The 15,883-nt window shown below is 33.0% G+C and overlaps 1 protein-coding gene across 2 annotated transcripts in view; it reads right to left on the reverse strand.

Moving 5' to 3' along the window:
• The window catches only part of HERC2 (E3 ubiquitin-protein ligase HERC2), a 599,575-nt gene that overhangs the window by 288,476 nt on the left and 295,216 nt on the right, over positions 1 to 15,883 (reverse strand). For both annotated transcript variants that reach the window (XM_085808058.1, XM_085808057.1), the window contains exons 36-37: positions 11,720 to 11,922; positions 1,671 to 1,821 (exon numbers count right to left, since the gene is read on the reverse strand). In XM_085808058.1, the coding sequence (XP_085664184.1) occupies positions 1,671 to 1,821; positions 11,720 to 11,922 (354 nt within the window). The remainder of the gene's footprint in view (positions 1 to 1,670; positions 1,822 to 11,719; positions 11,923 to 15,883) is intronic.

The following is a 15,883-nucleotide window of genomic DNA, read 5'->3' on the forward strand; positions in this document are numbered from 1 at the left end:
ACATGCATATTCGCAGCCGTAAAGGTCGTACGTGCATGTGTCAACGCGACGCGTGCGCAGAAAGTTTGTTGCTTTGAGGTCCGGCTTATGGGTGTCCGAATTAACGACTTTTGACTGTATTACACATACAGACTACAAAACATCATTTTGCGAGTAAAACTAGACCTGTAACAATTATTTTTTAAAAAAGTTACATTACATTATCTTATCAATATTCATAATCATTCAAATACTACTAACATTTTGAGTACTGAACTGTTTTTTATATGGGTTACATAAATCTAAATAGAGAAAATAGTTCTTTTGCATCATGGATGCAACTTATGTAAAAAATTCTAATTTCTTGAGCCAATTATAATTAAATTTCATTGCATACCATTAAATAACTAAACTGGTTTCTGTTGATACTGCTTCATATTTGTAACTTGAAATTATCCTGTTTAATCTATTTGAAAGAATGACTGAATATTTTTGTTCTACAATTTTGAAAGAAATTTAATCTTTGAATAATTTATGGATTCCAAGTCATCTAGCTGTACCTTATCCATCCTAGAAGTTTGCTCCTCTAGTTTAGAATTACACTGTATGTATCTATAGTGTAGTCTGGGTACTGATCACATAGCCAAGCATTTGAAATTAAGACTACAAAGATGGTACTAACTTGAAAAATCTCACATCTGAGATTCCACAAGAACATGAAACTCATTACATGGAAGTGAAGTTATGTTTGACAAAATAATAAAAGAAATTCTCACCAACTGAGTTTTTAGTATATTTATTTATTTTTTAATTATTAAAGTAATAAATTTATACAAATATCAAGAAAAGAAGGTAAAATAAATGCACAAAACTATAATTTTAAATTTGTTAAAGTAAAATTTTAACAAAGTTATTTAACATCCTAAAAAAAAAAGAGCAGTAAAGTCACTATACATCGGAGCTTGACCTGGGCTTGATTCCTATGAATCAACTAGCTGTTGTCATGATTTTCCACATGGGTAACATTGATATGAGACAGTTTTCCTTAAAACGGCATCCATGAAAGCATCCCTCCCCACGGCAGATAGCTTCCAAGTTCCATTACATTAATCAATTAACCTTAACAACATCCTAAACAATTATAAGTAATCTAATATAAAAATAGGAACACATAGACCAAAATTAGTGAAGTTGGAGTCAGGTAAGATAAAGTTGCAGTTCATATGAATTTAACCACACAGTTAAATTTATATGGACTTTCCTCATAGAACAGTTCATAGTAATGTTCCTTCCAGCACTTTCTAGGAAAAATTAAGAGATAAAAGCCAAAATAACAATGAGAAATCATCAAAAAAAAAAAGGGGGGGAGAAGAATACTATCCATTTACAATAATCATAATAATATATAAAAACAAATCAGACACTAACAAGCTTTTAATGAAATATACCCAAATGTTGAAAAATGAAATAATCCTTATGTAGGAAATACTAAACATATTCAAAAACTTGCCATGTAAAGATTTTTTTTTTTCACTGAATATTACTGGTATTTATATAAAACTTCGCCTCCTGCACAAAACATAAATAACACACCTTTATTTTTTTATACAGATCATGTTCAAAAATATGTTTGAGCTTGAGTCTACTCACAAATTAAGAGAAATTGATTGGTACATAACAGAATTTGATACCTATTGGATGCAGAGTTGGATCCTTTGAACAGGACAAAAGAACATTTCCAAGTGAGCTGAACAGCTGGTGGGCGATATCAATGAATCTTTCCTGGCCACAAGTAGTTGACCACGTAGACAATATTATTTTAAGTAGTTTTATAGTTTGTATCTGAAAATGAAAACTTATTTTTAATTTGAGAAAAAAAAAACTATTCGATGATATTTACTATGTTGCAATATTTAAAAAGTATACAACATTCAAAACAAAATGCAAAATAAACCTATTCTTAGCTTTTAATATCTATATTTTATTAAAATAAAAGAGGAAAAAAGAATTATAAATAAAACAAGGTCCTGAGATTTCTTAAAATGAAATAATTAAAAATCACACTTTTCATAGTATACACAAGACATTCAAAATAAGCACAAAAACTGCACAGCAACTTGAAAATTAACAATGGGAAAAATTCAATCTTTATGATACAATGATATAATTTGAAAATGCTTAATGAATTTCAAGGGGGGGGAATTAAAAAAGCTGAATTTTCTCGATCACTAGTGCTGAGTTCATTACTAAAGTTTTCTGTTTCAATGCCACTATATTTAAAAAAATATTCCTAGATATTAAATAAAAATTAACATGGGTAATAAGTAGTGACCAGAAATATAAATTATGAAGTTAAAATTCTAAAGCTTATCTTCAAAGATCATATGATAGTCTCAATTAAATGTAATAATAATATTCATTATGACATTGATGATGATATTCTAAGACAAATCACATACAACAGCAGCTTGTATCTCTGAGTAATATCAAGATTTTCACACATATGTGAAGCCATGGATAGTACCAAATAATAATGAAGTGGAATAGTTGCATAACAACCCCATCAGATGTAACTACAAGTCAAGCTAAATTGCTAGAGTTACACAGTTAGATGTTACCAATGTTAAGTAATGTCATAAATTACACTGCACAGTTATTAAATAAAATAATGCAAATTATAATCACATTTGAGAGTAATTTCTTTTTTTTTTTTTTTTTTTTTTTTTTTTTTTTTTTTTTTTTCATGCTCATGAAAGCATGGAATTCTAATACTTCAGTTAATGTGTGAAAATTTAGTGAGACATGAAGAAATGCACTTTTGCGGGAGAGGATAACGTAGTATGTCAAAGGATGCTTTTTTTTTAATACAGCAATAAAAAAATGTTACTGTTATGGAGTTTGAAGTGAAAATAATGTATATAACTCTATATAACATGTAATACGAGATCCTTATCTTTTGAAAAGCCACACTCAGCATACCATAAGTAATCAATTCCTGATTCTTCTTACTGTGGCAATTATTGAAAGTGATGACAATAGTTACATGACATGTAGTAAAGTAAGTTACACATGGCATAGTTGGCCAAAAAGTAAGCACTACTTTTAAAAAGAAGTGATTTATTTACTTAATCCCTTTGTGAATGCTTGCTGGGTATTTCATAAGGACAATTAGTTGGATTCTTACTTCTGATTTGGAAATGCATGCATAAGGATTTTTGAGGATAAAATCCTTAGATATTGCTGATATTCATTGAAAAACAATCATGTATACAGTGAGCATGCAATACCTCAACCAATAATTTTGAAGTAGTGCAAACAATCTGAACCAAGTTGAACAGAGCTGACCTATGAATAATGTGGAGGCATATTCTCAACCTTAATTACTGCAGATGATGTAGCCAGAATTGAAAAGGAGATTCATGCATAAAAATCATAGAAATTTCCAAAATACTATGCATTTCCAATGAAAGTATGCATTCCATCCTTCACAGCCATATGGGATTACAAAAACTGTGTGCGATGTGGGTGTCATGACTTAATAAATGAGGCGTAGAAAATGTCTTCTATTATGTATGGCTTTTCTGTAAAGATATGCTGCAGTTGATTAATAATTTTTTCATCAAGTAACCACAACAAACAAATTATGACTTCACCATTTCACCTGCACAACAAATATGAATAAATGAAGTAGTTGTACACCAGCTCTATATTATAAAAATGAAGATGAAATACACACTTCTGCAAGAAGAGTAACGGCAATAGTTTTTCATCGACTAATAAAGCTGTTGTTAATTGTAAATTCATGGCAAAAGGAGATGCACACAAAGACTGCACTGCATATAATATGTCATAGCTATCATCTAGCACAGGAAGTCAACAAAGGTGGTTGGGTTTTGACATTATATCAAAGTACAGATGAAGAGACAACTGCTCATGTCTCAAAAGGTTCGAAACAATAGACGCATACACTGTACAAATGTGTATAACAGATCCTGATGATAAATAGGATCAAAATCTCTACAAAACAAAAGACCATGCTCTGCGATAAATTTCTTAAACATAATCAAATGTAGAGCAGACTAGTACTATATAGATGTGTAGCAGAGAGCAACATTCTGTGCTGCAGGAAGTATTCACCTGGGACATTTAAAAGATTTACCACTTTGGAACACTTATTCGTCAACAATAGGACACGTGGAAGGAAGGTCATTTTTTTATTAAACATCACTCCTAAATACTTTATTTTAGATGCCTCTGAATTAGAAACTTTTAAAGATAAAGCTCAGGTAGAGATTTTACTTTCTGAAAAATGCATGCTTATTCTTAAGACGCATTTTCTGGATCCTGTTCAACGCAATCTGGAGTTGCCTGCACACATATCTCATATATGTACCTTAACAACTTATCTGGAGGTCATTAATATCAAATGATCTTGAAATAGTAAGAGATAGTTCTTTTTGGTCAAAACTTACTTTTAAACTAAACAAAGAAACACATACACAGACACAGACACACACACACACAAAAAAAAAAAAAAAAAAAAAAAAAAAAAGATGGTTCATTTTGACCAAAGCCTTATGGAACATCTTATGGAAAATCAATAGCATCAAAAAAGAACAAAAAGTTCCCAAAAGAAGCAATTATTTATCATTTTTTTCACACAACTTGCAAATGCACCTCGTAAGTGTGATGGGGGGGATAGTTAAAGGGATTCTTCAGATTTCCTCCTGTTTCAGCTACGGTTGTGATAATACTTTCTACTATGCACTGGGGAAAATCTGCTCCTTCCATACTTGACTGTAAAGGGTAAGATGGGCAATCATTAAATTACAGGACAAATGCTTTAGCATTTCATAGCTCACAGCATGTGGACCAGGGTGTCTGTAATGAAGATATCCTTAATCCAAGTACAGTAAAATTGGCATTATTAAGATCAGTATTGGTAGAGTTGGGGTATTATAAGGATCAGTATTGGCAGCAACGAGAATTTTCACCAAATGTAACTTCAAAGAAAGAAATGCTTGCAGGTACTTGCTGCCACTGGAAATGGCATGGCACCAAACGTCTCAACAATAGTATTTGCTATTTTGGCTGTTATATTATTCACTCCACCATTTTTTTAGAAAAGAAAATGAGTGTTCCTTATATATTTTGCATTCTTCTCTCTTTCTAAACTCTTTTAATTAGTGCATAGTAAAAGAGTATTATGAAACATATTGCAAGTACTGATGATACATACGATAGCCATACATTAATCTTGCTTTGCCATCTTAACTTTTATAACCTTTGCTTTGGCTTTTTTGAAGGCTCTAAGGCTTGATATAGGGTTTTGAGAATTTTGGTAATTTTTTTTTTTTTTTGATGTCACATGTATAGAGATGTAAACCTAAATAATAACATTGATTTGACTATGTCACTATGTTCACTACAATTTGCACCATGATGTTGATAGGCAGATCTTTAATCATGCCTTCTGTGAACTCTACAACAGATGTGAAGAGTTTGCCATTTGCCCTACCACAAATACAAAATGAGAGGATCTCAACATGAGATTATTCCTTCTGGTGCAAGAGATATACAAATTGGAAAATGATAGTGAACAGATGATAAGATCAAGGGCATGAATGGTCCTTGTAATCTCAAGGAAGTAGGTATTCTGTTCATTTAGGAGAGATAAGCAATCATCTTGGCTCATTTGTTTAATTTATCAATCTTGAATATTCCTGTCCTTACTTTCCCAAAGCAGACTATGGCCATTAAGGTTCCCTATTATGATAAAGCATTTAGGCAACCGTTTAATAAGATAACCTGTATCAAATTGATCAATGTGAAGATTTGCAGGGAAATAAATGGAACAAAAGGGAGCTAAACTCTGAATACTTATTTGGATAGCAGCCGTTTGGAGCATGTGGTTAAAAAAGAATCAAAGTGGAAAGAAGGTCAAGTGAGGTAAAAATCACACCTCCACAAACATGGTCGCGTAACAGATTATCTTTTCTGGTGAAAGAATACATTGGAAGTTTAGCCTGCTGTTCTCGATTTAATGTAACTTCCTTAATTCTCAAGCACATAGATGCATCAATCATATCTTTGATATCATGAGATTTCGATGGAGGCCAAGAGAATTCTATGAAACAAGGGTAACCATTATATTTGATATGTGCTTTCCTGATGCAGTTTTTGTTTTACAGGGTATTCATGTTTTGGAATTTCCAGTCCCTCATCCACATCCATCTAAGTGCCTACTGATTTGACTGCATTCACATACGAGAAAATTTTGCATGGCTATGTCTCGGCTACTTTCTTCTCATCTCTGTGTAAGAAACATTTATGGTTACTTTTAACAATTTTTACCTTCTCAGATTTCCATTTAGCAAATGCTGTGTGTTTGTTTCTCTTTACAAATTGCAACTAGTAATTCAGTATTGCAGTTTTCACAAATATGGTCTTCCACGCAAGAATGAGTGAATGTAAATTTGGCACAACAGGCCTTTGAATGGCCAAAGCACTGGAACTGAAAACATCATCAGGTGTGATATACAAGGTTTTACAGGACAGTGTAAGTATCTTGCATTAATATTTTTTGCAGATCAGGCAATCAGAAAGTCAGCATATGCTTGACATTAATCAACTGACCTCTTTGTGCATCTGGATCTATGTAAAAGCACAGACATTTTAGTTGGACAGCTCAGAGATAATTTCCTTTTCTGACACAATGAAGAAGTATGATGCAATGATCGTGGAGATTATGTCCCGACTGTAGTTAAGAGTCTTGTATTCTGGAACATTAAAACTGACTATCTCAAGTTTTTTTAATCCAAGCAGTAGACTGAGACTGTGTTTCTCATATAATTTTAACGCTTTTCAATATAAAGATGCTTTTAAATCTATGTAACCTCATTCTGCTTGTTCTAAAAGGTCCATTTTTCAGTCCCCTTTTTCTTATGAAAACCTTTACAAAATCTTAAGGCATTTTGCAGTGGAATACCTCTGTCAGCTCATATTCCTTTATCATACTTTCCAATGAAACATTCAAGACTTTTTCTCAACTTCATTAATACTTCACTATGAACCAGTGCAATAAGTTTTGTATTTTGCATTGCTACAGAAAAAGTAGGACAGATTTTTTGTTGTTGTTCAGCACTGCATGAAAAGATCTATCCTTGCCATATGACCTAGGAAAGCACAAGCATTATTAAGCATATCTAAGCACCAAATCTACAGCAGCATGATATTAATGATAAGAGAGCAAATGCTAGAAGTAAAGAAAGATGCAGATAAAACATGAAAGCATGTGTAGTGAAACAAATAACTTTACATTTAAATACTTTCTAACAGCTGATAACCAAGGACGCCAGTGAAGTTCTTTTAATAGCCATTAAACTTGAAAGAGAGCAAAAGAGGCATGAATCTCACACACATTCTGTAACTTGTAAACATACATAAGCTTCATTTCCCTTTTCCCTGTTTACTTACATCAATATGAAACCAAAATGCAAGTATGTAATCACTGTGGGAGGAGAGTATAGGGTGTATTTGAGTTACTGGCATTTTACTGGTACAGCCAGTCATCACTAAGTATTCCCTACAAGTTAATTCAAAAGTACCACCCATGAATGATACTAATTAAATGGATATTTAATTAGTAGACATGGGAAAACAACTGTGGTGTTTCTGGTCCCTTTGTTTTGCTGAAACTTCATCACTGCAAATTCCACAGAACACTTCATTGTGTCATTCATAATCCTGTTAATGCTCTTCTTTTGACTTCAGGTCTGATAAACTACACATGTTATAGCAAAAGACAACAGCCTCACAATCCAAAGTCACATCATTGAGAGCAGTCATAATTACAGTTATCACACTTAACATTAGATGCTTTCAGGAAATATTCTTGTAAACATTTGTTAAACACTATATATTCAAGACACAAACTTGTTCATTTGCGGTTTTGTAGCTGAGGATGGTGGTTCGGTAAAACCATCGAAACTAGTCCTGTGAAAATTTTGAAAATTAATGCTGATTTCTGTTGTTTGACTTGTGAATTAGTACTATATATTCAATTCAGCCAAAAACCACTAGTACCACTAGTGCTACTGATATATATGCTCATAATCCTAAAATCAGTTTCAAACCTTGAACTTGAAAATGAAACAATTTCCAATAAAATAAGTCAATCCCACAGTGTGGGTGATGTATCAAATATAGAACAAATTATGCTGTAATAATGAGCAGCAGGATACGTAGGGATGATCAATGTTTTCTTACCTGTAGCACAAATGATATTAATTCATGGGTGACTTTTGAATCTAAAATTTGAGCAAATTCATAGTGCTACTCAGAGACATTTCTCGTCAACTACCTACTTCAGACACCAATCAAACAAACTGGGTTTTTTAAACCACAGTGTTAAAAAATTAACCCAAAATATTGCCATTTAGCACACATGATAGCCACAGTGAACTGAGACACATATAAAGAAATTGAGAAAATGTCCATTTTAACTTTCACAAAGAAACTGAAGAATTACTCACAAAACTGGTGAATTAATCAGTGCTTTAGTTCAGTACTACAGAAAATAACGTATATGGTAAAAATACACTCAAGTAAAAAAAATATCATTACATTGCTAAAAATACTGATATCCCATGAAATATTTAATCGATGTAATCCATTTTTTCAGGGAATGTGTGAAAGGCAACCTGAATAATACTACTCAATCAAAATTGACCAAATGGTTTCTGATAAGCAAATCAAAACATTATGTCATCTGACGTAAAGTGAATACCGAGTGAATTTCTGCAGTACAGTATTCAATTTCAGACTGTAAGGACTTAAAATGGTTTGTTATGGTTCTAAAGTATCATTTGATAAAATCTGTGAAGTCCAAATCATTGGCTATTTAGGAGCAGGGAAGAGATTCCAAGATGCAGTGAAATGTTAGAATATTTTAAAACAGTATCTCAGCTATGAAAACAACTTTACAATTTTGAAGCTGTGGTAAAGAGTCCTGGACAAGGTCATAAATGAATAACTTCTGCTACACGGGATCTGATATCAGGCAATAACTTCCTGTTTTAAAAGGAAATCTACTGCTCAGTAATTAAAATTCAGACCTTACAGCCGTCACTGGAACTGTTGTATAAAGGCAAACTATGTACAGAAGGCTTAATAAAAAAATGCCTTTATGCCAGAAAGCCAAAAGCGTGTGTTTCAGTATCTTCATAACAAAAGGGGGATTGCTTTAATTGATGCAAAGAACATCAGAGCTGAAGTGAAGATTAGTGCTCCCATGTTTTCTTTCCTGAGATTAGTTTAACATTTGATTCTTAACACATTTATATCTGGAGCAAACCAGGAATGTGAAATCTTCAAACATTATGGAATGTGACCATTTTGGCAATGCAGATTTTGTAATAGCATGGGGAAGAAAAAAATCTATGGATGTTTTTAACAGCAGATCTGGTACCACTTTTAAAAATATCCATATATATTGAGATGATGTCTTAGAACAATATATAAGAAGAACATATTTTCAGAAGCGCATTTGCACCTGACTTTTTTTATTTATGTATAATAATGCATGTCTACATTAAGCAAATTTCATTGATGAATTCCTTGAATGTGAAAACTTTGAGGGAATATCAAGGCCAGCGAAATCCCCTGATCTTAACAGACATCTTAACTGACAGAGAATTTATAAGTACTTTGAAAAGTAGTTCCACTGAGACATCCTCCTCCTAGAAATGTAAATATCCAGGAGAAGGTTTCTATTATCAGGACAAGTCACATTAAATTCCTAGGCTTTAATTTTTTTATGAGTTTCATTTTTTCCCCTCAAATCTTCTTGAAACATATCATTACCATTTTTACAGTTTCACATTATATGTAGTGCTCTTAAATTTTTCCTTTGTATTTCTGTTTATGTATCCTTCACACAAATTCATAAAATTATAGTTAACAGTTTCAGAGAAATCTATGATTTTATGCATGTAAAGATAAATTTGAACATAAAAAATAAGTCATTTACACATTTCATTAAAATAGTAATATAATAAAACATTGAAAAATATTACTGTTTACTTATATTTCAACAAAAATTTTGAAATACAGTCAAACAAAATTTTAAAATTCCACCTAATGATAGTAGTATTTTGCAAAAAGAAGTAAGCAATTGTTATGTCAAATTTTATCAAAGTAACTTCTATGACTCTTTATCAGGCATGAAAGTGCAAATTGGCAAAAAAAGCCAAACAACGCGCGGACACAAAATTACACAAAAACTAAATGCGCACGCGCGACCTTAAAAAAAAAAGCATTTCAATAAAATATCAACCTTTTTTATATAAAAGTATTAAACATATAATTAAACTAAAATAATACTTGTACTTACTACTTTGCTATTAATTTTATCTTCCCATTGTAAAAAAAAAAAAAAAAAAAAAAGTAAATCACCAAGAGATTGTAATGAATTAACCTTAAGATGCTCTTTATGTAACTTAATTTAACAGCTGATACATGAATACTGTACACAACATTACAACACACTAATATACATATTTATGTTATATATTACTGCACATTTTCAGGCAATGACAAGTTTTAGAGAAACTGTTACTATAGCTTTTGTTACTTATCTTCACTTTTAGGTCAATAAATAGTACTTTATATAACACCAGAAAAAGTAGTCATGTGAGATAATATAGTTACAAAATAACATATAGTTAAAGCAGGAATATAAAAAATAACTATTTTGTCTTGGTCTCACTCGATCCTGATTAAACATTTTTAGGGATAAAGCTTTTTCTTTTTTGCTACTTTTGCAGCCAACTTTTCTAATTTCCGTTTGCGAGCTAGTCTTAATTTTTTATACAATCCATTGATACGTTTTTATTTTCTTCTATATTTTCTGCAATGTTTAATTGCTTTTTTTTTTTTTTTTATTCTCGCTTTTCCTTTTTTTATCTCTAGCTCTTCTTTGTACAGTTTGTGAGCATTCCTTAAATTATTACATAGAGTTTTGTGTATTGGAGAATGCAAGTGGTTATCCGTATGCCCGACAGATGGCACCAGCACCAATCGCTGAAATTATTGAAGTCAGCTCTCATTTGACGGTTGCTTGCTCTTTGATTCGATATTCGTACGCATCTAATTTCGCCTTTCGACATAAGCCCCACCTACTTCGCCTTGACGTGAAACAATGTATTTCGTGATCTCTGGCATGATGTAATTTTTTTTTTTACAAAGAAAAGAGGAAGTGAGAGAGTGTGTCCTACATTTGCCCCCCCCCCCCACACACACACATTTGCTGGTTGCGATTTCTCAACGGTTCTGAATCAATCTCAGAAACAGCCCGGGTAATGTTCAAAAACGCAGAATTCCGCGAAAACGCAGAAGACTTTCATGCCTGCTTTATGAAGAAATTATCTGTTTAATTTTCATGATTCCTAAATACATATCCTAAGTATTTCTCCCTACCCCATCGATTAGAAGACAGCATAAGAACACAAATGGTTTCAAGGTTAATAACTGATATTAAATGTAGAAAATGCAGCTGAAAGAAAATACCCAATAATTACGTTCATATGCTAAATTTCTGAATCCTTTTACTGCTTCTTACGCTTTTTAAAATACAAAGCTAAATTAGTTTAGTTCAAAACAAAGCATTTAACTGCAAAATTATGATTTCAGTAAATAGCTTAATTAGTAAAAATGCATAAGAAAAAGTATTTTATACAACCTTTACATTCAGCTGACATCCAGACAACTGTTGGTTGCCTGATATTATTTTCATCAATAAATTTATCCATGATTGAGTACTTAAAGAACTGCACATAACAGATGAACAAGCAATGGCTCGTATGAAGCTAAAAGAGGCCCATTCATGATGTAACTCTGAAGACAACCATTCAGGTAAAGTCAAACTTGCTGTTGAGCATTTTGCTGAAAAAAAAAAAATCAGTATAATTTCATAAAAAAAATCTTGTTTAACTAAACATATATATATATTTTATTAAGAAATTATATACATACAAATTAATAACAGATATTCAATGAAAAATTTGAGTGCTATTACACAGAAATATATATATATGTGATGTACCAGCTTTTTCAGGAATAAATAGATTGTTGAAGAATCATAAATGTAGTCGTAGCTTAAATTATCAGACGATAATTTTAAAATCAGGATCCATTTATTATTGGTCAGGAGAAATAGCAGTTACAAAATCAGATATCCGGAGTAAATAAAAAAGAATTACTAACAACTTTTTGCATTAAGTTTACTGCATCATGACATTTAAGAAAAAGCCCCTGATATTCCTTTGCGAGTCTTTTTATAGCCTCTGGAAAGGCGGAGCTTCCAAGAAATGACGTCAGTCTTGTCAGCCAATCCAGTTTGCTTTAAATATTTCCAGAACATTCTAAAACTGTACGTGTAGAAAAGGCGGGAAAAACAACTTGACTACGGGGCTGTGGATTTAATTCCACGTACTTTCAAATAAGAGACCGTCGCCATTAAAAATGAAAAGAACATATAGTTAGAATTTTAAGTGTAATCTTGACTATGGAATTTTATTATTACATATATATATATATATATATATACAAGGTGTGACACCAAGTAAACGAGACTAGTCCAGTAAATCATTGTACTTACAGAATCTGTTCTCCGTGACATTATCACCTTCAAAGTAGTCCCCTTTAGCATTCACACACTTCTGCATTCGGTGCTGCCATTGCTGGTAACAGTTCTGGAAGGCCCTTCAAGATACTCTACATTTTTGCCTGAACCTCTTCAACTGAGGTAAAATGGATTCGCTTTAAACAAGATTTAACTTTAGGAAATAAAAAAAGTCACATGGGGCCAAATTAGGTATATAAGACAGATGTACCATCACAGTAATGTTTTGCTGGTCAGAAACTGCTTGACAGATAGGGCCATGTGAGCGAGTGCATTGTCCTGGTGCAACAGCCATCCATCATTCCACAAATGTAGCCTTTCCCCCCCAGCTTTTTTTTCACAAAATCTTTTAGTGCTTCAATGTAGTAGTGTTGATTAACAGTCTGACCAATGGGAACCCACTCATTCATTACAATTCCATTAATGTCGAAGAAGACAATTACCATTGCATTGAATTTTGATTTGACAAGTGTGTTTTGTCCCTTCCCTCTGAAAACTGCTTATGCCATTCAAACACATGTGCAGGAGACAAAGTTTCATCTCCATAAGCCTCAGTTTACATTTAAAATGTTTCCGTAGCTGATTTTATAAGTTTCACAAGAAATTTGATGTTGATTTGCTGTTTGGTTTTTATATTACCGTAATTTCTGGAAGAAACGCCGCAGCATTTACATGTTTAAAACTTAAATTTTCAGCGGGTGCGGCGTTTCTACCCATGCGGCGTTTAGGTGCACTAAAAATAAAATATTTCCTATGATGGTAATTGTACATAATTTGGATGGCCTTGTCATTGTGCATAGACTGGTGCTGTTCCCACACAAAAGACCACTCAGTTGCTTTTTGCGAACGTTATTTTGTTTACATCCTTTACCTTGAACGGACCTACATGCCTTATTCACCCTAAACGAGATCTCAGAACAATAACATTCTTCCCCCTTTCAAATCAACATTCTCATCAGTTTGAATAGTCTCTCTCCTCAGCCATTCGATGAATCTTCCAGGACCCATCCTCTCCCCACCCGCCTTTTCTGCAATTTTTTTCAAAGGCGGACACGACTCCACCTGCCTCGCAATAACGAACTCTGACATATTTCCCCTTCAGCATGAATGGATTTTTCTTGGCATTCTGTCAGATACAGATCCCATCAGTTTGAGTACAAGTACCTGTTGGATAGTTTTTAAGTAAGAAGGGAGCGAAAAATTTTTGAAAATGTCCCTAAACGGCACAGAAGCTATACTGCTGGTTTTAAGTTTAATGTAATTTCACGTGCTGAACAAATTGGAAATCGAGCAGCAGCTCGAGAGTTTGAAGTGGACGACAGATATATTCGATGTTGGAGAACTGAAAAAGAACTTCTTAAAAATATGCCACAACAGAAACGAGCCAACAGAAGTACTGTAAGGTGGCCAAATCTAGAGGATGATTTTGCAAACTGGATAAAAGAGCAACGAGGAAAGGGAATGGCAATTTCAAATGTAAAAATTCGCTTACAAGCAAAATTTATAGCAAAACGAATGAATATAAATGATTTCAAAGGAGGTGTAGCAGATTTATGAAAAGAAAAATATTTCTGTGCATACTAGAACAACAGTCGGGTAACAATTACCAATGGAACGGCAGGATAAAAAGTCATCTTTTCTAAAATATGTGACAGCTATTATCGACAAAAAATCTTCTTCGGTCACAGATAATAAATATGGATGACTCTCCTGCAAACAGAACTGTTGATGAAACTAACTGGTGCAAAAACTGTATCTGTGTTTATGACGGGGCATGAAAGAACGTCATTTACATATGTGTTAGCTTGTGCCGCAAACGGTGACAAGCTAAAGCCAATAATCATTTTTAAACGAAAGACTATTCCGAAGGGAGATTTTCCTAACGACGTAATTATTTATGCAAACGAGAACGGCTAGATGTGCGAAACAATCATGCATGAGTGGCTACAAAAAGTTTGGCAGTGTCGTATGGGATCTTTTTTCCAACCAAAGGGGTTACTGATAATGGATTCCATGCGTGATCATTTCTTTGAGTCAGTGAAAACCAGATGTCAAAAATTGTCTACGACCGAAACAATAATACCTGGTGGTTTGACAAAAATCTTACAACCATTAGATTTGTCAGGTAATAACATGAAATAGCATGAAATAGCATGAAATACATGCACAAAATGTGTTATTGAACAATTAGAAGCATATTTAACTTGCAGATTCTGCAACCACCCAGAGCTACAATCTGTAACAGGCATGACTCATTTAGTCTTAAATGGATAAATATATGATGGAAGAAAATGGAGAAATTGTGCCAAAAGAACTGAGAATGCCTAAATTCCAGGACTATTATGGAGAAATAATTCATACTTATAAAACACTACAATCACTCACAAAAGATCCTGTGGCGCGATCATATTTAAAGAAATGTCGATATGAGCTGAAGAAAAAGCTAAGTAAGATGGCAGAAAAAAGTGCATATAGAATTTCATACGCTTGTGTCTATCATCCAAGCAGCTAAGCTAAAAAAAATTAGCGAAGAAGACTTCAAAATATTTGAACTTTTTGAAAATTTCATTTTTCATTATTGTTGTTGGAAAACCAAAGCCTATTTTAAAAAGTAACTATTTTAAAAACATTTCACATTATTTTGAATGGAAAAATCAAAAATAATCATCAAATATTATTAAATACCCTCTGTCACAAAAAATATATATGCACTTAATAGGAACTTTCATGAAACTTAACACATATGTAGTTTATAGGGAGATAAACAAATGATTACAAATTCAGAACACAAGATTGTTTTGTTAAGAAGTTACAAATCAGTAAGTAGTATAGCCACCTCTCGCAGCTGTAAAAGATGAAACATGGCGTGGTACTGAATCAAGTAATTCACATATGACCTTCTGCAGAAATCATGCCATAATCTTTGCAAATTTCCACCAATATTCCGGGATGGCTGCAGTTGCCTTCCAAGCATGTCCCAAATGTGCTCTATCGGTGAGAGGTCCAGTGACCTGGCAGGCCATGAGAGTATGTCATATCCCTGAAGACACTGTTGGGAGATCTGCACAGCTTCTCTGAGGCCTACTATATGCCCCTTCTCAAAGTGCAAAAAAAGTTCATATTGCCGCTAGTTACATCTCAGAGGCATCTCTAGTCACAATACTGTCCATCCAAGTCGAGAGATTCATTTGAATAGGCCTACAGCATAAGCAATCATGCTTT

The sequence above is a fragment of the Stegodyphus dumicola genome, chromosome X1, assembly GCF_044657685.1.
Source record: "Stegodyphus dumicola isolate Sdum_Otavi_A_Nest chromosome X1, ASM4465768v1".
Classification (NCBI taxonomy): Eukaryota; Metazoa; Arthropoda; class Arachnida; order Araneae; family Eresidae; genus Stegodyphus; species Stegodyphus dumicola.